General features: G+C 54.0%; 3 protein-coding genes across 4 annotated transcripts; 2 read left to right on the forward strand and 1 right to left on the reverse strand.

Annotated features, from left to right (window-relative positions):
* Nucleotides 1–1,027: 1,027 nt before the first annotated feature.
* Nucleotides 1,028–4,062, reverse strand: LOC115912109. Of its 2 annotated transcripts, none has more exons than XM_030963493.1 (5): nucleotides 3,854–4,062; nucleotides 2,594–2,953; nucleotides 2,265–2,466; nucleotides 1,848–1,887; nucleotides 1,028–1,519 (listed from the first exon to the last, which is right to left on the reverse strand). In XM_030963493.1, the coding sequence occupies exons 1-5, from the start codon at nucleotides 4,035–4,037 to the stop codon at nucleotides 1,394–1,396; spliced, it is 912 nt and encodes a 303-aa protein (XP_030819353.1). In that variant the 5' UTR covers nucleotides 4,038–4,062; the 3' UTR covers nucleotides 1,028–1,393. The 2 variants fall into 2 exon arrangements, with proteins under 2 accessions (XP_030819353.1, XP_030819352.1); XM_030963492.1 differs by having other exon boundaries at nucleotides 1,028–1,522; nucleotides 3,854–4,060.
* A 162-nt stretch (nucleotides 4,063–4,224) lies between these two features.
* Nucleotides 4,225–6,943, forward strand: LOC115912160 (signal-regulatory protein beta-1-like). The gene is made up of 7 exons (XM_030963569.1): nucleotides 4,225–4,332; nucleotides 4,738–4,877; nucleotides 5,203–5,319; nucleotides 5,450–5,562; nucleotides 5,772–6,083; nucleotides 6,204–6,551; nucleotides 6,705–6,943. The coding sequence occupies exons 1-7, from the start codon at nucleotides 4,225–4,227 to the stop codon at nucleotides 6,821–6,823; spliced, it is 1,257 nt and encodes a 418-aa protein (XP_030819429.1). The 3' UTR covers nucleotides 6,824–6,943.
* A 683-nt stretch (nucleotides 6,944–7,626) lies between these two features.
* Nucleotides 7,627–14,217, forward strand: NSFL1C (NSFL1 cofactor). The gene is given in 10 exon segments (XM_030963433.1): nucleotides 7,627–7,759; nucleotides 8,467–8,564; nucleotides 9,139–9,213; nucleotides 10,314–10,479; nucleotides 10,802–10,877; nucleotides 10,880–10,893; nucleotides 11,554–11,663; nucleotides 12,090–12,227; nucleotides 12,711–12,875; nucleotides 13,821–14,217. Coding segments are annotated over 10 exon segments (1,107 nt in total). The 5' UTR covers nucleotides 7,627–7,657; the 3' UTR covers nucleotides 13,984–14,217.
* The last annotated feature ends 9,718 nt before the right edge of the window (nucleotides 14,218–23,935 follow it).

Below are 23,935 nucleotides of genomic sequence, written 5' to 3' on the forward strand. Positions count from 1 at the left end.
CAACCCTCCCACTGAGGGAGCCAAGCTGAGACCAGTGCTGGATCCCTGACCTGGCAAACTCATCACCACCACCGTGCCTACAGGGTGCTGAGTGTCCCCTGAGAAAGGACTGGCTTCAAACTGTCCCCACTTCACATCCCCGGGGCAGGTGACTCACATTCAATCATGCAAATCAATTTCTGTAGTGGCTTTTCTCCCCACTGAGACAATTTTGTCCCCTCAAGGATCTCCCTGCCAGCCCCGCTCCCCTGGGTCACACTGTCTTGTTTCACTTCTCTTTTCTCACTTCACAGGAAAAAAGTAGATAAAGCTGAAAACTGGTGATTGTATCAGCTTTCAAGGTCACAGGCAGCGGTGCTGGCAGCAGGTTCCTCTGCCTGGAAAGTCTGTTTTGGCCTCAGTTCCTCCTGCCAAGGAGGTGCATGCTGGGGCCATATGTGGTGAGAGCTCAGCTGCCACATCTGGGACATCGTGGCTGTGGGGCTGTATGTGGTGCCTGCTGTTGCTGGGGGCTGCAGCAGTGCCCAGTGTGGAGTGTGACCTGCAGCTTCCTGCCATGGCCACCTTGCCCCTCTGGCTTCCTGCCCCTGGCCTGCTTCCCCTGGAGGTGGGCACCACCAACCATGTGGGCACAAAGCAGGGGATGTGCAGGAGCAGATGTGCATGGACTGGCTGGGACTGGAGCTGAAGATGTGCATGGACCAGGGGAAGGGGCAGAAGGGCCAGTGGTACCAGCTTCCCTGGCTTTAACAGCATCAGGAGCCCCTTGAGGAGGGCAGGGGAAGGTGGGTGAGGGCTGGGCCTCAGCCTGGAGCAGCAGCACAGGAGCTGTTCCTGAGAGCCTCCTGCTGCCTTGCCAGGAGCTGCAGGTTTTGTGGGACTGGGCAGGTTCCCTGCCTGGGGCAGGTGGGAGTTGGGAGCTGACCAAGGGGCTTGGCAGTAGCACAGGGGTGGCACACATCCCCCCAGGACCCCGCAGGACTGGCACTATTGCTCTTGCTCTGAGCACAGCAGGACTGGACAGAAGGCTGTTTGATGGCTTTAATGAGGCTGGTGAGAAGATGACACAAATTATGGACCTGTGGGCCAGGAAAGGGCTGGTGGAGGCCCATGCTGGTGGACATAGGTGTGTGTGAGATCCTCCTGGTGTTATCAGCACAAAACAGCTTGCACAAGGCAGAGGTGCTTGGCCTCGTGGTCTGATCCTGTGGTTGAGAAAGCTTCCAGGTCCCAGGAGAGCTCCCCTGAGATGCAAACATGGTGAGCATGGCGTGCCGAGCTGAGATCAGGGCGCGCCATGCAAACAGCTCCACTTCTTCTTTATGGTGCCCTGCAGAAACGTCCCTTCTGCCACCCTGACACTGCCTGGCCGTGCAGGCAGCAGTGCCAGGTGTCACTTGGCAGCTACCCTGAGGCTGGCATACTCGGTGGGGGCTGTGCCCAGGCTCCTGCCACGCCCTGGGGCCAGGGGCAGGGGCTGCAGGTCGGCGTAGTGGATGTTGTTCTCCTCCTTGCTGCTCTGCTGCAAAAGTGCACACAAATGGGGAATGCTGCCACAAGGAAAGTCTCGCAAAAATAACCCTAAATCAGAGTGTTGAGAGTTGGAAGTGACCCACAAGGATCACTGAGACCACCTCGTGGCCCTGCACAGGACAAGAACCAGGTTCAAGCCAGGCTGGGGATGCCACAGCTGCAGAGGTGGTGCCATGGTGCAGGGGGTGCAGGGACCACATGCAGGCAGCTGCTGCCCACCCAAGGTCCCCCCTGCCCCCAGAGTCTTGCAGGGCTCCTGCAAGCCAGGGCACCACCACGGGATGTCCTTCCCCATACTCACAGCTCACTCCTACCTGGCTGGGCAGGTGGGAGCTCTCTGCATCCAGGACTTCACTGTAGGGGGAAGGACAAGGATGGGCATCAGAACTAAAGGAAGCTGGGTCCTTTCCCCACCCAGCACAGCCCTCAATTCCCCTCCTGAATTTCAGCAGGATGCCCCTGTTGAAGGCAAAGAGGGACAAAGTGCTGACTGCACGTCTGGGCAGGGCTCAGACACACGGTGAGGGGCTGCAGGAGCTCCCTGGTACCGGGTGCTCCCTACCATGAAGTTTCCATGAAACACAGAAAGAACCAACAGAACAGTGCACCTGTAAGCAAAGGACCTTTTCTGGGGAAAGTTACAGCTCCAGACAAGAAAGGAAGCCAAGATAAAGCAGGTGGATAAGGCAGTTTGATCATTTAAGGGTGCAGAAGAGGTGCCGAGTACAAACCTGGGGGTGCTGGGGGTCCCTGCACAGCACTGCAGAGGGACAGATGAGAGGCTGCCCATGGCCACTGTCCTGGCTGGGCAGGGGCTGCCCACCCCACCTTGGCGCTTCCTCCTGTACATGCAAAGGGCCACGAAGAGGCCGAGGAGCAGGAGGAAGCAGAGCACTACAGCTGCAGCCACCATTCCAGGAACCAGGGCTGCCTCTGTGGAGACAGAGGCAGAGCAGGAGAGGGTGGTGGGTGTGGTGCAGAGCAGGACCTGGCTGTGGGCAGGGTGGGGGCTGTGGGATGGGCTCCCTGGGAGAGATGTCCCGTCAGGAGCCCCACTCACCTTGCACGGACACCTCGGTGCCATCACCACGCTTAAACACCTTGTCAACACCAGTGATCCCCTTGACAAACTTCACACAGTAGTAGGTGCCCATGTCCTCAGGCTGAACGTTCCTGATGTGGATGGTGAAGTCTGTGTCAGACCCAGGCACTGCTCTCATCACATGGGAGGAGGGATCCTCATTGTTCTGGTCATAGACAGTCTTGTTCCCACTGCCCCAGCCCTTCAGCCACATCACAGGACCTGCTCCACCAACTCCAGATGTGATGCAGTTCAGGATGAGTGTCTCCCCCACTGCCACTGACACCTTGGTCTGGGGCTGCTGCAGAGTGAAGCCCTGACCTGCCTGGGCATCCACACCTGGGCACAGAGACAGGAGGGTTCAGGGATGAGCGATGGGGCGAGGCAAGGGCAGCCTCACAGGCAGAGAAGTCCCAGTGTCCCCCAATTTGCAGCTGAGAGATATCCTGGGATGTGGCAGAGACAACATGCAGGCACTGGGAGGGAGGAAACCCTTCAAAAAACAGTTCAAAAGGAACAAGGGGCAAATCTGAAAAAAGAGCAGGCTGCCCACGGCAGTGGTGGAGTCACCACCCCTGGAGGGATTTAAATGACATGTAGACGTGGCAGTTGGTGACCTTTGCAGAGCTGGGTTAAGGGTTGGACACGAGAATTTCAGAGGGGTTTTGCAACCCAAACAGTTCTGCGATTCTGTGATAAATCTGCATCCTGTTCTGTCATTTGCAGGAGGTGCTGCAGCTGCCTGGAGGCCAGAGAGGTGCAGAGGGAGCCAAGGGGAACTCCTGGCAGGAAAAATTCCTGAGTGCTGTTAAACATTAACACCCTGGCTCTGCTCCATACCAGCCAGGATCACTCTGCGGATCTGGGAACTGGGGTTCACAGCCAGGAACCAGAGTTCCAGGAAGGGATGGGCAGCCCTGGAGCCCAGTACAGCCTCCAGACCTCTTCTTGTCCCAAAATCCCTCCTGCTCCCCAAAACCCCATCCGATCCCCAAACCTCTCCTGCCCACAGTCCCCACACGTATGGCAGCGGCTCGGCAGGGCTCAACCCGGCTGTGCCCAACCCCGGGGCGGGGGTGCTCTGCCAGCACGGTTTGGGCACGGTTTGACTCCCAAAAGGTGCTGGGGAAGGACCACCCTTCACCCCGCCCGGTGTTATCTTTGCCGCCCACTCGTGTTTATGGGGCAGACGGGGCAGGGGAGCTCCGGGGGGCTCTGGGGGGCCCCATTCCGACTCACCCGAGAGCTGCCGCAGGACGGGGCTTCGCTGCCCGGACAGGAACGGAGCTGCTGCCGCGGCCATGGGTTCTGCCCAAACTTTGGGAAGGAAAAGAGGAAGCGGGACAGGAAGTTGAAGAGAGCGGGTGGTTAACGCTTTGGTGTCTGCCCGGGGCGGGCGAGAGCCGGCAGAGCAGCCGGGCATCACCCCTGGCGGGCATCACCCTGCCGGGACCCCTCCGGGCATCACCCCCGGCGGGCATCACTCCCGGGACCCCTCCGGGCATCGCTCCCGGGCCACCCGGCACCCAGCGGCTGCTCCGGGCTCGGGACAGGGGGCGGCTTTGCGTCCTCCCCGCTTCGGTGAGGGGCAGGAGCAGCGGAGCTTCGGGATGCGGGACGCTCGGTGTATCCCGGGCACTGCTCTGCACCACCGACCCGTGGGAGAGCCCATCCCGCACCCCGATCCTGCTGGGAAGGGGGATCGCCGGATCCAGCAGGCTCCCCACACATGGCCAGCCTGTGGCTCAGCAGCTGGGGGTGCCAAGGGGACGCTTCCTGTTCCGCTTCCCCTTTTCCTTCCCAAAGTTTGGGCGTCCCCTTGGCACCCCAGGCTGCTGAGCCACAGGCTGGCCATGTGTGGGGGATCGTGCTGGATCCGGGGTCCCTCTTGCTGCCTGTGCCCGTGGCTGTGGCTGTGGCACACATCTGAGGGGAAAATGGGGTGGACATTGCCATTATGGACCAGCGCTGTGACAGGGGATGGTGTAGGCCTTGAGAAGCAAATGGGATGTGATTGCATGGAGGAACTGGGCTGGTGGTGCCTCTTTTCCTTCCCCTTTGCTGGGTAAGAGACCAGCACCCTGCTAAGATAAGCTCAGTCCAGCTGAGTCAGCTGAGCCCAGTGCAGCAGAGTCCCAGGGAGCCGAATCCAGCTGAGCAAAGCCCGGCCATCGGGGAGCAGAGCGTGGAATACCCATGGTTCTGGTGGCACAGGAACTGCCTCTCATGTGCCTGATGCTGCTCCTGCTCTGCAGAGAACCGGGTAAGTGGGCCCTGCACAGCCCCATCACATTTCCCATGCACGCTTTCCCACCCTGCAGGCCTGGCAGAGCTTCCCTGTGCGCGTGGGTACCCAGGGATCTCGTCTCACTGCCTCCCTTCCAGCTTGCTTCTATCTCCAGATGAAATTCAGTTTACTCCAGGAAGGGTCTGGCCTCTCCTCATCCTGCAGTCCCCAGCAGCCTGGGGGACAGGGGACAGGAATGTCTCTCTGTCCCTGCTCCAGGCTCAGGGGGATCTGATGATGCCTCGTGCTGTTCCACGGCCCTGGGGCCCATTGTCAATTCCAAACCTGTCTCTGTGCCCAGGTGTGGATGCCCAGGCAGGTCAGGACTTCACTCTGCAGCAGCCCCAGCCCAAGGTGGCGGTGACAGCGGGGGAGACGCTCACCCTGAACTGCATCACGTCTGGAGTTGCTGGACCAGGTCCTGTGATGTGGCTGAAGGGCTGGGGCAGTGGGAACAAGACTGTCTATGACCCCAATAACAAGGATCCCTCCTCCCATGTGATGAGAGCAGTGCCTGGGTCTGACACAAACTTCACCATCCACATCAGGAACGTTCAGCCTGAGGACATGGGCACCTACTACTGTGTGAAGTTTGTCAGGGGGATCACTGGTGCTGATGAGGTGTTTAAGCGTGGTGATGGCACCGAGGTGTCCGTGCAAGGTGAGTGGGGCTCCTGGAGCAGCTCCTGATGGGAACCACCCAGCGGGCTCTGCTCAGCTAGAGCAGGGATGGGGAAGGGGCTCAGGGCTGGTCCAGGAGAGGATGCCATGGGCCATCGCCGTGCCCTTGTGTGAGACTCTGCTCCAGGCAGGCCCGGGGCTGGGCAGGGGGCAGAGCCTGGTCTGATGGCCCCGTGCTTCTCCCCACAGCCAAACCCAGCCCCCCGCTCGTGTCCGGACCTCAGCAGAGAGCGAGGCCGGAGGAGTCGGTGCCTTTCACTTGCACGACTGGAGGGTTCTTTCCTGAGAAGATTGAGGTGAAATGGTTCAAGAACAAGAACCCCATGGGGGCTCAGCCGCCCCAGGTCACTGAGTGGAGGATGAAAACCTACAACATGTCCAGCACAGCGCAGGTGACCCTGCAGAAGGACGATGCCCGCTCGCAGCTCACCTGTGAGGTGTCGCACTCCACGCTGCCGGCCCCGCTGCGAGGGAGCTTCCAGCTCAGCAGGGTCCTGAGAGGTGAGGGCTGGGGGCTCACATGGGGGGTCCTGCTCTGTGGGGCTGGGGTCCCTGGGAGGAGGACACCCTGTGGGCAGCAGAGCGGGCACAGCAAACACCGAGCTCTGCCTCTCTTCCCAGTTCCCCCCAGCGTCGAAGTGCGCGCTGAGCCGAGCCCCGTTGAGGTGAACAAGACCGTGGCCTTCACCTGCCTCCTGAAGGAGTTTTACCCAGCTAAAGTGTCTGTTTCCTGGCTGGAGAATGGGGCTGAGATAAAGGGGCAGAACCTCTCCAGGCCACTGGAGGTGTCCCGGGGCTTGTTTGAGCTGAGAAGCCGGGTGGAGGTGCAAGCGACGGAGGAGAAGAACGGGTCCACGATCACCTGCATGGTGGTGCACGATGCCCAGGCCCCTGCCACCTACTCAGCCGTCCTGTGGATCTCCAACCCGACCCAAGGGGGATTGAGCAACGAGTTCCAGATGAATAAGGGTGCGTCAGAGCTGCGGGGATGGGGTGCCTGCCAGGGTGGCTGTGTGGTGTCACCCCCTGAGGAAGCTCGCAGTCCCAGGAAAGGCTCCCTGCGGGGTGTTGGGATGCCTCTCCCCGAGCCCTGGTCGCTCACATCCTCTGTCCCCACTGCAGGTACGAACCTTCTGTCCAGCCTCCTCCTCCTCCTGTGGATGGGTATCCTGCTGGAGAAGGGGCTCCTTGGGGCGCTCCTCTTCTTCCTCTTCAAGCACATGAAGAGAAAAGCATCGTAGATGTTTCCCTATCCTGTTTCACCGCAGTCCCTGTCTCCTGGAGCCGGGTCCCAGGCCTTGGCCACTGCCAGCAGCGACGTGTGAACCTGGAAATAAATGAGCCAGCACGCACAGGCTGCCGTGGGCTGCTCCGCGCCACCAGTCCCGGCCCCGCCTGGGGCCTTACACCCGCCCTGCTCCGGGGCTTGGCACTGCCCATCCCGGGGCTCCGTGCTGCACACCGGGGCTTGGCACTGCCCATCCCGGGGCTCCGTGCTGCACACCGGGGCTTGGCACTGCCCATCCCAGGGCTCCGTGCTGCACACCGGGGCCCGGTGCTGCCCGTCCCAGTGCTCAGTGCCCAGTGCTGCACACACGGTGCCCGGTGCTCGGTGCTGCCCGCTGTAGTGCTCAGTGCTGCCCATCCCAGAGCCAAGTGCTCGGGTCCCCCTGCCCGGTGTTCTGTACCCCGTCTCCAGTGCCCGGTGCTCGGTACCCCGCGCCCTGTGCCCGGTGCCCTGAACCCGGTGCCGGTGCCCTGTGCCCGGTACCCCGTGCTCGGTGCCCGGTACCCCAGGCCCTGTTCCTGGTGCCTGGTGCTTGGTACCTGATACCCGGTACCCCGTGCTTGGCGCCCGGTGCCCAGTGCTCAGTACCCGGTGCCCTGTGCCCGGTGCCCGGTGCTCACTCCGGGGTCGGTTGCGCTGCAGTGCCACCTCCTGGCCGGCAGGGGCCGCTGTTTGCGGGCTGGGCGCCGCGCGTCGCCCCGGGTGTTTCCGGCCGGGCGGGTTTGGCGGCGCACGCGGGGGCGGTGCGGGGCGGCCCGGCGCGGTTTGGGCGCTGCACCGCGGCAAGATGGCGGACAGGGAGGAGGCGTTGAGGGAGTTCGTGGCCGTGACCGGCGCCGAGGAGGAGCGAGCGCGGTTCTTCCTCGAGTCCGCCGGTTGGGACCTCCAGGTACCTTTGCCGCTTCCCTCCCCGGCCCCGGCGCGGAGATCGGCGGGGCCGCGGCTCAGGAGGCCGTGGCGCTGGCGGGGGGGCAGCGCTGGGCCGGAGGTCGGTGTCCCGCAGGCTCAGGCCTCGCCCCCGTCCGTCGCCGCGCTCAGCCCTGGCGGCGGGGCCGTGGGCTGGCCGAGGCTGAGGCCCCTCCTGGTTCTGTCGTTCACTTTGTAGCGCGAGGTGAGGGACGGTGGGCCCGGGGTTTGCCGGGGTTCTGTAGGTGTTCCTGGAATGCCGGTGAGGCTGTCAGTGCTGTGCTGTTGGCGCCGTCAGCAAACAAACTGAGGGCGAGTCAGCCACCATTCTGACCTGTCCCTGCTCCTTCTCAAACTGGCTGTGTTAAATTCCGAGTCTGCTCATGATGGCACAAAAGCTGCAGTTTCACAGCAGTAATTTTGGCATAACTCCTGTGTAAGTGCTGCAGAAGAGGGGCCCTGACATTCCCTGACAGGGAGGGTGACATCCCTGCAGCACTGAGTGTCCTGCCATGACACAGCCAAATAGCAAACCCGCTGAGGCCTCATCTCTGCCATGACCTGCATCAGGGGGAATGACATGAAGTGTCTTTAGTGTGAGGTCTCAGGAGATCCAGTGTGACAGATGCTTCAGCGGGGTTGTTTGTGTGTGTTTTTTTCCTGAGGAGCTTTGGTGGTTTTCCTTTCCAGATTGCACTTGCCAGTTTCTATGAGGATGGGGGTGATGAGGACATCCTGACCCTTCCCCAGCCCACGCCCAGCTCCATATCCAGAGGCACTGGAGCCAGGTGAGGAGGCAGCTTCAGCTCCATGCTGGAAAGCTGGCAAAGCACACACACTCTCTAAAGCACTGTGTTAATTTTCAGGAGGAGTAGCTCTGTGTTTAGGTTTGCTTCCCCTTGTGATGCTCTCTAGAGATTGTGAAAACCTGAGTGTTTGCACATCACAGACATGGGTGTTATTGCACAACTGAGCCAGGGATCAGTTAGAAAACTTGCCTCATTGCTCAGGAAAAGCTTGATTTATCTTTTGACATTTAAAACAGTCTGATAGTGACCTTTCATTTAAGCAGATCATATCTCAGCAGGAAGAATATTTTCTCATTTTGTGTGACACCTGAGCTGATCAAGCTGAGCATTTTATAAAACAAAAGTGAATTTTACCTTACCAAATCCCTTTGCAGTAAGGGAATGCTGTCCAGTCCCAAAGAGGAGCTGCTGCCTTTGTCATGAGGGAGAAGTTCTCTCGGGTCAGGTGCTGGTTGAACAGAGCCCACCTTGCAGAAGGAGCCTGTTGCAGTGTGGAGTGTTCCAGCTGGGAATGTGTCTGGAGGCTGACATCCTTCTTGCTGGATTTTTGCAGTGACCACCGAGTAACCTCGTTCAGAGACCTTGTGCATGCTCAGGAGGAGGATGATGAAGAGGAGGAGGGACAGCGGTGAGTTTGCAGCCGAAGGCTCAAGTGCTGGGTGTTTATCCCTTCTGGGAGGACTTGCTGCCTGTGTACAGCTTCTTTGAAAGAACCAGGTTTACAGGGATATGAAGTTCCTGTCATGAAACATTTGAGGTTTGACAGGGCAGGTTTGTCAGTGCAAAGCCTGTGCACAGCTGTGTAAGCACCAGCTCTCAGCACTCAGAGAAAGCCTAAAGTGGGATGTGGAAGGCCTGGGTTAAGAATAGAAAACAGCCCAGATCCTCATTTGTGTCCACAGGAAATGTGGGAATTATGCAGGGATTGGTTTTCTTACTGCTTGGGGTTTTGGGGGTTTATTTTGGTGCGGGTTTTGGTTTTGTGTTCTTTTTTTTTTAGGTGTTGCTTAAGGGTAAAGTAATGGAGAGTGGAGTCAGAAATAAAAAAGTAGGGACCCTTTTCAGGAGGAACATGGAGTATTAGTAGAACAATCTCTTACAGTGTCAGCTCTGAGTAGTTAAATACCCTTAAGGTTGACAGGCAAGGTAAATGGAATGGAACTGATGTATCTGAAGGGGTGGCTCAGCCTGGATGGGCCATGGTCTGCAGGCAGCTGGGAGCTCACTCTGTGTTACAAGCCATCTGGAAGCTAATAAACCCAATCTTCCAGAAGTGCTTAATTGCACTTCACTGACTGTGCATCCATTGCTTCCAGTTGAGATCCATCCTTTGTGTGGCATGAACGTGTGCCTTCCCTCAGAATTCCAGCTGCATGTTGCTCTGACAGGTCAGAGGTTTGCTGGAAGCCTTGCTCAGCTGGGTAATGGAGCTGGTACCAGTGTTTAAAACTCGGCTTGTCCCTCTGGGCTGTTCCTCCTCCCAGCTCTGAGCATTGTTACCACTTTATTGCTATTGATCCACGGGTGATTTACAGGAATTGACATAAAAAGAACGTCTTTGCAGCACAGGAGCTTGCACATGGCTGCAGTGGGAGACACACTGGTGGTGGCCAGTGTTTGTAGATCCAGGGGGTTCCCCTGAGCTGCACCAAGTGAGCCCTGATCCAGCCCGAGGCTCCTGCAGAGGCAGCAGGCAGGGCTGACCAGGAGCTGGGTGCTTTCTGTCAGGTTTTATGCCGGTGGCTCAGAGAGGAGTGGGCAGCAGATTGTGGGTCCTCCGAGGAAGAAGAGTCCCAACGAGCTGGTGGAGGATCTGTTCAAGGGAGCCAAGGAGCACGGCGCCGTGGCCGTCGATCGGACGGCCAAGAGCAGTGGCGAGACGAGCAAGCCAAAGGTGAGGAGGGAGGAGTTCTTCCTTCTGTTCCCTGTTTCTGTTCCACCCTGCCAGCTGTTTGGTACTGAGGAGTCCTGGAATTATCTCAGCAGCTAAGTCTGGACTCCTCTCTTAGTGCAGCTCCATTTTGTGTGTCACAATGGCAAGAAAAGCCGCTCTGTTGTGCCACCCTTGTTAACTTGCTGAAGCTGTCACTGCCTGCAGGGCAGGAGATGTTGCTGATGCCATGAAGTCCCTGTTCTCCCACAGGGATGGTGGGAGCAGGGAAGCAGCTCTTTGGTCTGTGTGGTTCTGTAACCCTGTGCCTGCCTCTCTCTCACAGCCTTTTGCAGGGGGAGGGTATCGCCTTGGGGCTACTCCAGAGGAGGAGTCGGCTTATGTGGCAGGAGAGAGGGACCGAGCTCTTCTCAGGATGTGAGTATCTCTGCTGGGTTTGTAGCTGTCACTCCAGGAATTTCTCTGCTCCAGCTACTGAGCTTGCCAGCCCCAAGAGATACAAAGCTTGATAGAAATTCACAAGGACAGAAATATGGTAAATCCTGCTTCCTGTGGGATTTCCAAGTAGAGAATAATAGATGATTAGGTCTTGGGTAAGCATTTTTCTGGTGATCTTTTAATTAAGAATCTGAGCTTTTCTTAGAAGTGCAGATCAGGAAAAATAGTGTGCAAAGAGCATTGGGAAATCAACTCTTCTTTATCCATTATTATATACATCCAATATATATCCATAGATGGGAGCGGACAGCATCAGTTCAAGATTCCCTTGTGCTTGGTTTCTGACCAGACAAGGTCGTGGCTGTGGTGGGAGCCTGCTTTAGGCTTCTCACCCAGCACATTCCTGGTTCTTCAGCCATATTTATACAAAAGGGGGACCATGGTGCCACCTTCTAGGATTTGACACCTGACCATTACATAAAAACCAGTGCTTTGGGTTTTTCCCTTAGCTCAGAGAAACCTGCTGGAATGTTTTTGCACCTTGGAGCTCCTCTGCCCATCTGAAACTTTTCACTTTGCTTCAGTTTTTGTTGTCACCGAGAACAAGTGAGGCTGATTGTTCTTTTGGGGCTGCTGCAGGTGCACGTTGTACTGAAGCTCTGGAAGAGTGGATTTAGTCTGGATAGTGGAGAGCTGAGGAGCTACCAGGATCCATCCAATGCCCAGTTCCTCGATGATATCCGCAGAGGGTACGTAGTGAGAGGGGAGAAAAGGGAGAGCTGTTCCCTGGAACACAAGTGGTTGTGGAATCCAGGCTTCTGAATCCATGGCACATTTCACCTGAGCTTTCTCGCAAGAAATTAGTTACTCTTAATATGGAACATTTGGTTCAGGTAAACAGGGAGTGGGTTTGATTTATGTGGGGCCTTGAGAGTTGAAGTAAACAAACATGTTGATATTTGTGTTGAGAATTTCTGATGCATTGTGTCATGGCAGGTGAGGGCCAGGGAGAAGTAACCTTTAATTTGTGTCTGTCAGTGGGGAGGTGTGCATCTGCCCTGTCAGTTAAGCAAAGGCTCTATGTGATTCCTGAAATTCCACAGATCTTGGGCTTTTTGTCCACACACTCCTGCCTTGCTGCCTCAGGCAGCTGCCTTAGAACTCTCTCTTTGCAGGGAAGTCCCAGCGGAGCTGCGCAGGTTAGCACGGGGCGGACAGGTGAACCTGGACATGGAAGATCACCGGGATGAGGAGTATGTGAAACCTAAAAGTGTCTTCAGAGCTTTTACTGGAGAAGGACTGAAGCTGGGCAGGTGAGAAGATGGTGACACTGGTTTACTACATGTAATGTGAGAGTCACTGAAGCCTTGCAAGATGGAGCCTTCTGATTCATCCTTCTGAAATAAAGGCACTGGGTGCCTGTGGGATGGGAGGTGTTCCTCTAAGGAAACAAGGCTCATTGACGTATACTGTGAGGTGGCCCAGCCTCTCCCTACCAGGAGCCAGAATCCCTGGTTTGGAACCTCCATGGTGTGTTGCATTGGAGCAGTGTTTCCAATTCACACTTCCCCTGTTAACTTTTGGGTGTGAGGACCTGTGGCACCAATGGGGATGGTAGAGTTGAACTTCTAGACGAGTTCCTGCTTGGCTGACTCAAGAATTCTGACTTGCAGCTTGCTTGTGGAGGAGCCCTGGTAGTTGGGCCTGGCAGACAGTGAGCTTGCTGCCTGATCTGGTACCCTGTGGGCAGGTGAGTTTGGTTTCTAACAGCTCACCTTGCGTCTCCCTGTTGGCAGCACCGCGCCCCAGGTGATGGGCACCAGCTCTCCAGCCCAGCAGGCAGAGAACGAGGCCAAAGCCAGTTCTGCCATCGTGATCGATGAGTCAGAGCCCATCACCAACATCCAGATCCGGCTCGCGGACGGCGGGCGCCTGGTCCAGAAGTTCAACCACAGTCACAGGTACGAGCACAACAGGGAACACAGGCCAGGCATAGATGGCCCTGCAAGGCAGGGAGCAAGTGCTAAAATCCTGCATAGCCTGCCAGAAGGAGCTCTGGGCATCCTTCTATACAAGTGAAAGGGAATAAAGTTGTTGTGGTGTTTTTAAGTTAGCTGCTAACTGTTGGGTAGGATTTGCTTCCCAAATTGGGATAGATTATAGCCAGTGACATGACACCTGGGAGCATAAGTGTTACCAGAAGAACTTTCTTTGATGTCACCTGTGAAAAACTGATTTTCTTCTAAAGGCTTTGGAAACTGGCAGATAATTAGGAACCTGGTTCAGTTACTCTGACTCAATTTAGTCTTTTCTATGAGGCTGTTCTCTGTGCTGAATGGAGCACCAAGGGATGCTCTTACCATGATTCTGTTCTTTAGATGAGCAAAGTTGGCTTAGGTATGCCACTGCTTCGCTCAAAATCTCTTTAAATCCTTCTCACCTTCCTGATCTTGTAATTTATACTCATTCCTCCAGTTTCTATCAGGGGTCAAGCTCAGGGCAACAAGTTAACAAAACCTCTGCCTGTGACTGAGTTCTGGAAATGGATCCTATGTCACTGTGTGGCCGCTCACAGGAGCTGAAATCCTCTGGGTTCTGCTGTGTGTGACAAGCTCAGAAAGTGTCAGTTTGTTAATTGTTCATAGCAAAAGGGTCTGGAGGCTTTCAGTTTCAGATAACCCCCTGACAACACACACAGAGAACACCGAGCTGAGCCTGTAGCCCAGAAAGCAGCTGCTGCTATTTCACTAAACGGGAGCAGGTTGAATCAGAATAGCCTGGTGTGGCCTGTGGTGAGAGCTGGAATACAGACACAGAGCTGCAGGGCTGCACACTCTGGGCAGAGCAGTCCCTTGTCCAGGCTGTGCAGTAACAGCATCACCCGTGTGTTTGGTCCCTTTGCACAGGATCCGTGACATCCGGCTCTTCATAGTAGATGCTCGGCCAGCGATGGCTGCCACCAGTTTTGTCCTCATGACCACCTTCCCCAATAAAGAGCTGACTGATGAGAACCAGACCCTGAAGGAAGCCAACCTGCTCAACGCTGTCATCGTCCAGAGGTTGACATAAAGGACCCCAGCTCTGGCCACACAACTGCGGCGCGCGGGGCCGTCTCCTCCCGCGCGTGCGCTGGCGCTGTGCCACGCAGGCCCACATCTGCTCCTAGCTCTGGGTTCTTAGGTCTTGGTTGGACTTTTTCTCTTTAGTTGCATTTCCCATGGGGTTTTTTTGTGATGATGATGATGATGATGATGATCAGTGGACTTTAAAATAAAGAAATGAAACGAATTCTTTTGGAAAGGAGCTGCAGCCTCTTGTGCCCCAGATTCCCCCAGGAGAGTTCAGTTACCTTGTGGATTGAGTTACTGCACTCGGAGAGGGGAGTAAGGCAAGGGGGAAGGGAACTCCAGGGAGCAGTTTTTGTCAGTGGACTGCTCACCACAGTCCTTTCTCTTCTCTCCAGGGACTACTGTAAAGTACTCCCTTTTTTTTCACACATTAAATATAAGTTATCTGGGAATGGGTGATCTGATTGTCAGGATAATGGTTCCACTCCTGTAAAAGCATTGTGGGGGACGTCTTTGTGTAGAGCTCAGTGTGAGAACTCCAGCATGTGTGAGGTGCAAGGTTTAACACTTCCCATGCTTTTCTGGAGAGAAATCCCTGAGAAATCTTCCCTCAGCAGAACTCTTGGGGCATTCATTGCAGTCCCCACCTGCTCTGCCTTCACTTTTTCTGACAGGCCAGACTGGCTGCAGGTTTAAATTGCTGTATTGCATTTCTCTGAGAAGCCCTGCTGCTGACTTCTTCTTTCCAAGAAGGCACAAAGCTGAATCAGCTTGAAGTGACTGGAAGTAAAAGGCAAACAGAATCTGTCTTAATGGAAAGCAAGTTCTGTCCTGAGGTGAATTATTGAGATGATTGCAGCAGCTTGGGTGGGAAAACTCAAGGCTGTAGTACCCTTTGATGTATTTCCTCTCCTCTGCTGAGGACTAACATAGCTGAACTCCTGGAATTCTCCAGCGTTGATCTGTTCTGTTTGTGTTTTGGGCTCAGGTCTCCATCTCTTTCCCTCCTTTGAACAGTATCCAGTGGGTGAATTCCTGACGCCCAGACAGGAGGCACTGGTAAGGCTGGCATAGCTGTCATGGAGTATTGTGCCAGGGCACTTTGCACTGCCCCTCAGCTGCTTCTGTCTTAGCTCTGGGCTTCCAAGCAGAGCCCAGAGCTGTGCTGAGCTGTGGGCTGCAGCCACCGGCTCCCTGGGAGGGGGATCCTTGGGAAAGGCTGCACTGCTGCCCTGCTGAGGGCTGGGATGCTCCCTCCCCATCCTGCCTTAGGCACACCTGAGCCCCGCGGCCGCTGAGCTGTCACTCCACCCCCCTCAGCGCTTGGAAACTTCCAGGTCCTCCCCTTGGTGCGAGCAGAGGGAGCTCAGGAGCAGCCTGGGGAGGGGAGGGCAGGTTGGGCAGGTTCAGCGTGAGGAACTCGCTTGGCTGCCTGTAGAACACAAACCAGAGGGCAGCCCTCAGCAAGGGCATTTTTACAGCAGTTTCTCAACTGAGAGCTGAATTAACTCACAGTTTTCATTACTAAATGGACATAAGTGTGCGTAACAACTAATTTGTAAATTATTGTGAAAATTGTCATTAAAAGCCCACAAACAGGAAAACAGTGTTTGACCCTTTCTAATAACAGCTGCCATCTGTCTCAGATTTTGGATCATGCTCATTGAGGGTGTCTCCTCTTTGGGTTGCTCTGCAAGCAGACTTCCTGTGCTGAGCTGTCTTCTACTAAATGAGATTGAACCTCTCAGCAGCATTTTTAAAGATTATTTTTTGTGACAGGAGAGCCTGGGGTTCACCTGCCTGTGCATCACTTACTGGTGATGTGTGATAACCTGTGTGAACCAGCAGGGAGAATTAAGAAAGGGAATTTCACTCAAGAGTTAAATAGAGTCACAACTGCCTTGTGGATTTCTTGAATCCTGATCTTCACATGTGCCATTCTGGGGACTTGGGATAGCATCTTCCAGAGTGCTGGACAGGATGCACCCCTAGACCCAGAAAGAAAGTTTATCTAACAGAAAGTGTGCAAGTTACTTGTCTCCTGCTTCTGTTTGTTAGCCAGGGGCATCAGAGCACTGAGGTGCTGCCCATCTGCTGTCTGGGCTCTTTGGATGAACTGGCCACGTTGGTGCCCCCAAATTCAGGGAGTGTCGGCAGCCAGACAGCAACTCCTCCAAGCTGCTGATCCCAAGGGTTTGCTGTGCAGATTCTGCTTACCGATGGGAACTTTCCCATCCAGCTTTGCTGCCAGCTCTCTCCTTGCCAGTGGGAGGGAAAGGGGATAAACCCAGGGGCTCAGGGATTTTTCTCTGCCAGGAAGAGGGAATTTTCCCTGGAGCCGGAGGGTGGCAGTGCTGCAGAAAAGCCGCTCCTCCTCGAAGGCTTCTTTGAGGAGCTCTGCCGACTCCTGCTGGGAGCTGCACCTTGTGCTGCTCTGTGTCCGTCAGCACCTCTGGAACACCGCTGCCAGCTCCTCCTGCCTCTGATTCTCTCCTTGGTTGTTGTAAGTAATGAGCAGTGCTTGTCTACTGGTGAGCAGGTCAGCTCTGCCCCACTGCCCCAGGGAGTGCTGAGGTGGGATCAGTGACCAAGGCAGACCAGTCTTCTTCCACACCTGACAAAAGAGCCTGTGGAACCAACTGGAAGTGACATACATGCAATCTCCTATATTAAACTGTTTCCTTCTGTGAGCTGGTGAAGTGTTTCACCATAAAATAAAATAAGCTATAAAGTAAAAATGATAAGCTAATTAATGAGAAGGGTTAATACACCAGAACAGCAAAAAAAGAGAGAAGGAAAGAGACACTGCGCAGTCGCATCCCTGGAAGATTTCAGGGTCAGGTTGGACAGGGCTTGGAGCAACCTGATCTAGTGGAAAGTGTCCCTGCTGGTGGCAGGGGGTTGAAACAAGATGAGCTTTAACATCCCTTCCAACCCAAACCACTCCTTGATTCCATGATTCTATTAGGTGGTGTGCCACTGCAGTAGATAAATCTTTATTTCTGACACTCGTGTAGCTTTTGATTATTAGTGAGTTTGATTTCCTCTCTAGTAAAATCTCTTGCCTTTGTCATTCCATTTCTGTGTTCTAACAAAGTCATAGGCCAAGATTGGGCTTTTCTAAAACTGATATTTATGGTCACAAAAAAGTCTTTTTTCCTCCTTCTTTGCCTGAGAAGTGTTTCCCTGCAAAATTTTCCTTTTTTTCCTTCATTGATCATTCTCCCACAAGGAGGTTGTGCCTGTATTCCTGGCCTTTCACACCTCAGTGTTAAGGCAGTGCTCCACATTTGACATGAAAACTCAACTTCTTTTCAACTTCTGGGTTAGATACAGCTCAATTTCAGGACTGTGCTGTTCCATCTGGAGCTGATGTCTTTTGCTGTATCCAACTGTTTTCTCCAAATTCTGCATTTTAACAGTTTTCCTCACTTGGGTAATTGTAGAACTTCCTGGGATTTTTTACCTTTATATGCAGTTCTTTGTTTCCTCTTCTTTCCTTTCACGTCCTCGTTGCTAAGGTTTAGTTCCTGTGTTTTCTGATAGCATTTCACACCATTTCCTGGGAACTTTGCCTCCTGCTTTGTACTGCTGCTTTTGCTGTAGGATGTTTCCTGGTCTGTGTTTCTTATATGCTCAGTGATCTGCTTACCTCAGGAAGTTCTGCTATCCCAGGGTCATGTAGTTTTTCAGTGATCCTACTGTAGGAATACCCATTTCTAGGTGCAGCTGTACCTTCAGCTGCCTGTTCAGGTAAAACAAAATTAACAACATGAAGCAGCAAGTTTTGATTGGCTTGTTTTGGCCCCAAACTTGATTAGCTCAGCTGGCAGATAAGTAGAAACAGCATAAAAGATATGGGGGGAAAAATGTCCCAGTGGGCACAGCAGCACTACTAGAGGATGACTGGGAATTTAGGCCTTTTTTTTTGTCTTGTTGCTTTTTGTTATAATCAGTTATATTCAATTTAGTCTTTGCTTCTCATTGTTGGACAACCCTCCATCCTTCCAGAAAGAAAAAGTGACCTTCTGCTTCTTGAATAGGTCTTCAGCTCCCTGTGTCTTGACTTAGAGGAGTGATTAAAAAGATGTCAGTTTGCTCCTGGGATGTTATCTGGAAGTTCAGTCAGGAGGTTTTCTTTTGAAAGCAGCTCTGCTTTACAGATCCTTTGTTACCAAGAAAAAGGACCTTGAATTGAGATTTCTTCCAATTCTGTAGTTAGACTGGAAAATGTGCTCAGGGGATTGATGTCACAGTCACATAAAACAAGATGCTGTGGGGTTCTTGAAAGCCCAGCACCACGAGGGGAGGAGCTGTGACACCTGTGTTAATCCTTGGGCAGGAGCTGCTGTCTGTGCAGGAGTTTGCTGTTCAAGGTACCTGCATGAAGGATTGCTGGGTTGTGAAAGGAAGAGGGCCAGCCCCTTACTGCTTGTGAATGGCCTTGTTGGTGAACCAGATGGAGACTGGTACTCTTAAATGAGAGTTTTAATTAAGAATGAAGTTGCTTTTCTTACAGAGTTGTGAGTTTCCATTGGTGCTTGTGTGGTAAATGTGGCATCCTCCAAGGCAGGGTGTCTGACAGCCACTCCAGGCAGGGCTGGGAGCTGGAGCCCACATTTCTCAGCTCTGCCTGCTGCCAGCAGTGCTTTCCTGGCATTCCAGCTGCATCCCCATGAAAGAAAAGCCTGACAGCTCCTCTCATGCTGGGAGATTCAGAGCAGACCTCTCCAAGCTGTGTGTTTCTGTACCTGCAGGCACAGGTACACAAACACACCACTGCTCTGCCTGGTGTGAGGAGAATCAGCCATGGCACACAGGCACTGAATCCTGCAGAGCTGGGTCTCCTCACCCTCATCCTTGTGAACAAGGTCCCACTGCCCTCCAGATTTATGGTGTGCTTTGGGCAGTCTCATTTTACCTCAGGAAGGAAAATAGACTAAAGTTATTTGATATCTGCTGAGAGTTCAGCTGCAAGTCTGCTCCTCGCTCAGGTAAGTGCTGCAGGTGCAGTGCCACATGCCATGACCACACGTGGCTGGCACAGTGGCCCTGGGAGCTGGTGCAGTGTCACTGCAGATCACCTGGGGACTTCCACGGCTTCCAGAGCGCTGAGTGGGCTCCTGGGGCAGCACTGATGGGCAGCTAAACAAACACACACCAAGGGAGCAGCTCACTGCAGGTGCAGGCCAGGTGATGGGGCTGCCAGAATCCTGCAGGATTCCACAGAAATGGGAGATGAAATCCTTTCTAGTTACCTGTGAGCAGTTTTTCCCAACGAGTCCCATGTTTTCCAATTACACAGGTGTGCAGAGAGTAGTACAATACTAATGATGCCACGGGCCTCCATCTTTGGCAACTGAACAGCTCCAGTGTCAGGCACCTCTCAATTTACTAATTTATCATTTTGTTACTTACTTACAACATTCCTAAATGCTTATCTTATTTACTGGTCTGTGTTGTCTGTACTGAACCTGTCAGTCCCAGCCCTGGGAGTTCCTGAATAGATTCCAGATGTTCTTATTTACTCAGGTACATTTCATGACTCCTTCTTAAATTAACTCTTTAATGGCTTCTGGGGCCTACAGTGGCAACAGGGTCTCTCCTGCCTCATCCATCTTGGTGGCTTTTAAGTCCTGGCTCCTGTTCCACCACGAGAAGGCAGCTGTGCTAAGGGGAACCCAAGAGCCACTGCTCTACAGCAGTGAAGGAGAGGTAGACCTTTGGAGGACTCATTGGTGGAACACATCCAAATGCTGCCACTTGCTGCTGTGCCAAAAAAAATATCCCCATTTGCTGGCTTTAGGCTGTGTTTTACTTTATTTGTTTTCAGTGGGGCTTCCTTGCCTGAGCAGCCCATCTCTAGGTCACAGTGCCCTGAGAAAGCCCTGTTCAGCCAGTGTGGATTGGGTGGAAGCTGTTGGTATCACACATTCCTGGGCCCTGGGCTGACTGGACAGGGATCTGATGGCTCTGCAGTGGAGAAGGGGGTTCTGGGGAAGTTCCTTTGCAGTGAGTAATTCCAACAGGGCCTTGTTTCTCAAGCTGCAGAGCTTCAGGTTTCTCTGAGCCTTTTGCTGAATATCTGCCACAGAACATGCGGTCTAGCTGCTGTGTTCGTGTGTATTTCCATTTTCTTTCAAAATATATTTTTAAGCAACTGATAGAAAAAGATCAGTTAGTGATGGATGAGGCATCATCCTTTCATTCCAGCCCCTTGGTGAGGTTCCAGGCCCTGGCACAGAGTGTTACTGGAGAGCTCACTGCTTGCAGCAAGTCACCAGTGTACAGCAACGATTAACACTGGGACTGGTGCTTTTTGTTTTCACCAAAATCTGCCTTTCCAGCACCAAGCTGAGCCCTGCTGTCACACAGAGGCGGGCTGAGAGCTCCCCATGCTGCTCTGGCAATCGTGACATCCTGTCGAGCTCCAGTGGGTGACGCTGCCTCCTGTGAGGCACTGAGGGCACGACAGAGGCTTTGGGAGGAGCTGAGCAGGGCAGGAATAAAGGTTCCCTGTGTTTGGGGATAATTGTGCACTGACTTAGCCAGGAAGCAAGAGCTACTCAGCTACTTGGAGAGGTAACTGCTGGTCAGCTCTTTGCTTTGTAGTCTGTGAGCAGCAAATGCAGCTCTGTGCACCTGGGGAGTAAATGAGTGCCAAAGAGGCAGAGGATTAAGTGCTGAGTACAATTTCCAAAGCACCTTGTGTCTGTCCAAATGTAATTGTGTGGTGTGTGGGTAGAAAATGGCCTCGGAAAAAAAAATAAATCAAGATTTAATATTTCCGTTTGAGTTTCCCCTTTTCTCTTGAATGGGGAGAGATGTATTTTGCTTTCTTACAGAGATGTATGCCAACATACACTGGTGGGAGATGGGGATTTGGATCCCACCGCACTGGCTGTGGTCCAGCGTGAGTGACATTTGTTATCTGGGATGTCAGTAAAACAGCAGTGAGGAGAGATGCCACTGACTCACTTGTACTGTGCCTTATTAACCAAGTTCTGAGTCAGCCTGTGAAATTCAGGTGGTTTAGATTAACCCCCACTGGACAAGGCAAGGCTGAGCTGAAGATGGCACATTGTAATGAACCTTGCAGAGAGGATGCTCATTTCCCCCTGGATACAGGATGTGGTACAGAGACACTAACACAAATTTAATGCTTCTTCTGGCAGCAGGGAGAGGATTTTGCCTCTGTTCTTCTGCCTTGGCTGCTGCAGATAAGTCCAGGGTCTGAGGCAGGATCTGCTTTTAAAGAGTGGCCTGATGGGATGAGATGTGCCAAACAGACAATTAGCGGGCAGAGTGGTGGTGCCATCCCTCCCTGCCAGCCTTTTCCAGTGCCTTCTGTCCTCTGGAGCCAATTTCTCCCTGTGCTTTGCTGTGCCCAGCACTTGCAGCAGTGCTGGCTGTGAGCTGTGAGCACGGCTGCCTTGGGAACGCTGCTGCTCCCACACAGCCACGCCAAGAAACCGGGCTCCCACCGCTCCTCGTGCAGGAGCAATTTCTGCTTTGTGATGCCGAGACTGGTGGATGCTCTGGGCTACAAAAGGACTGTGAAAGGGAAACTGAACTGCACCTTTCCTGTCACCATGTTAAAACACTGCACTGCTAGGGGAGATCTCTTGGGAGCTCGCAGGCTGAAGGAGGCTGGAAATTGCAGATCTTCCAATGTAAAGGAAAAGCATTTCCATATCCACATGGATGTATCCACGCTTCCCATGCTCACTGATCTTGTCCTGGGACTTTGCACAAGGGCCTGGAGTGACAGGACAAGGGGTAACAGCTTCACGCTGACAGAGGGCAGTCAGATGGGATATTAGGAAAAAATTCTTCCTTGTGAGGGTGGTGAGTCTCTGGCACAGGTTGCCCAGGGAAGCTGTGGCTGCTCCATCCCTGGAAGTGTCCAAAGCCAGGCTGGATGGGGCTTGGAGCAACCTGGTCTAATGGAAGGTGTCCCTGCCTGTGGTAGGGTGTTGGAACAAAATGAGGTCTCTTCCAACCCAAAGCATTCTGTAATTCTGTGAATAAGGAGTCCAAGCTGGGTTCCAGGTCTTCTTTGGGACAGAGGGGTTTTTGTTGTGGAGTGACCTGTGGCAGGGACCTGCCTGTTCCCACCGCCCTCTCCCTGCCTATTGCTGCCACTCTGCCTGCCTGCTCTGGGTTTCTCATGCTTGGTTCTTTGCAGCTGGTGGTTGCTGGTGCAGGAGTGCTGGGCTGGCTCCAGTGCGCTCCTGTGGTGCTCTGGAGCTCAGGCAAAGGCCTCTTCCACACATCCCTGAGATCACATTGTGGGAGCAGCCTGGGATGGGGAACAAATGCTGCACACAGCTTGACCTTTGGGGAGCAGTAGATTTCTCCACTTGGCTGCAGAAAGCCTGGGAACTACTGCCCCAAGTACGTGCTGCACTGTGAGCCCTGACAGGGTTCCTGCCTCTGTGGGCAGGGTCTGGCCACACTCCTCCAGCAGGGCAGGTCATTTCCCCCATATCAGCTCCCCCTGGAGCCTCACAGATGCTGTACCTGCACTTGTCAAATCCCCAGCCAGCTCAGATCTGCATTTGCAGCAGCTGCTTGATGTGCAAGGCAGAGTCTTCCTCACCCTGGCCAAGGAAGGCTCTGCCTCCCTGCCATGTGCAGGATGCGGCCGTGTCTGCCATCACACTTCTGGGCATTGTGAAAGTGCTGAGCTGCACTACTCGACCCAAGCAGCTCTCCCAGAGAGGAGAGTGGTCTGCAGAGAGGTAAGAGCAGTGTCCCAGGGTGCTGCTTCCTCACATGCAGAGGCGCATTTCACACGTGCAGCTCACCCTCTCGAGTGCGCTCGCCCACGCGGAGCCTGCCCAGCTCGAGCCGCAGGCTGTGGGGGTGGTTTGAAGTGTTTATGACTCAGGCTCGAGAACACATTGTTAAAGCAAAGCTCTGCGTTGTGGTGTTGTTGCTGACTTTCAAGTGAAATGGGCAGAGCCGTGCAGAGCGCTGTCCTACCTGCTGAGAGCATCAAGGGAACAAAAGCTACCACAAAACCGTGCAGCCCTGAGAAATGCCTTTGTAGTTTTAGAAATACAACTGCTGTGGAAATAAGATGTTGTATGAGTAAGTGCTCCTTGGCGGTGCAAGCCTAATGCCTCAGCCTTCCCCGCGGGACAAGGCTTTTGAGATTGCATGCCTGCAGTTTGGAATACAAGGGACCCGACTCTCGCTGTGGGCTGTAAAAGGCAGAAAGTAAACTGGGACCAAAAGCTGAGAGGCAGGAACAGGCTGGCACAGGGAAGGCTGACACTCTGCTCCCCTGTGTGTGTGGGGAGAAGCTGGGCCCTCCAGCCTGGTGGGCAGAGCAGCGTCAGTGCTTTTTCCATGGCAGGGGCTGTGGAGGAGTTATTGCTAATTGCTGCGTGAGGGAAACTCATTCAGTGCCTTCTGGAATGCTGCTTTTTTGGGACTGTGCCCCTGATTTTGTACTCTGCTCCCTAGTACCATTACAATGAGGGTCTGTCATCCCTCAAGGGTAGCTGTTACCTGATGTTAGTGGCACAGCAAACTGTCCCTCACCCTAAAAGAGATGGCAGGTTCCACGCCAGCGAGCTGGCAGGTTGCCCCCTCACCCTAAAAGAGATGAAAGAAGTGGGAATCTGAGGCATTCTTTGACTCAGTTTCCTGGTTCTCAGCTGTCCATGTGATGCTGCAGCCTGTCCCTCAGCCCAGTCCTGTGCCCAGTGTTCATCCCTCCTCACTCTCTGCAGGGTTCTTCTGGAGGAGCTCACAGCCTTTTACAGCTCTCTCTGAACCAGGCCTGGTGCCTGAGATGGCCGTGTGCCCCACAGGGCAAGGGAGCCTTCTGTGTCCTTCAAAAGGTGCTGTGGATTTTCTGAGTGCAGGACAGGGCCCACCTGCTGCACTGGAGCTGCTCGGGGATTGGGAAAGCCGAAATGTGGTGGGACCAAGAACCCGAG

This window comes from Camarhynchus parvulus, chromosome 20 (genome assembly GCF_901933205.1).
Source record: "Camarhynchus parvulus chromosome 20, STF_HiC, whole genome shotgun sequence".
Taxonomy (NCBI): Eukaryota; Metazoa; Chordata; class Aves; order Passeriformes; family Thraupidae; genus Camarhynchus; species Camarhynchus parvulus.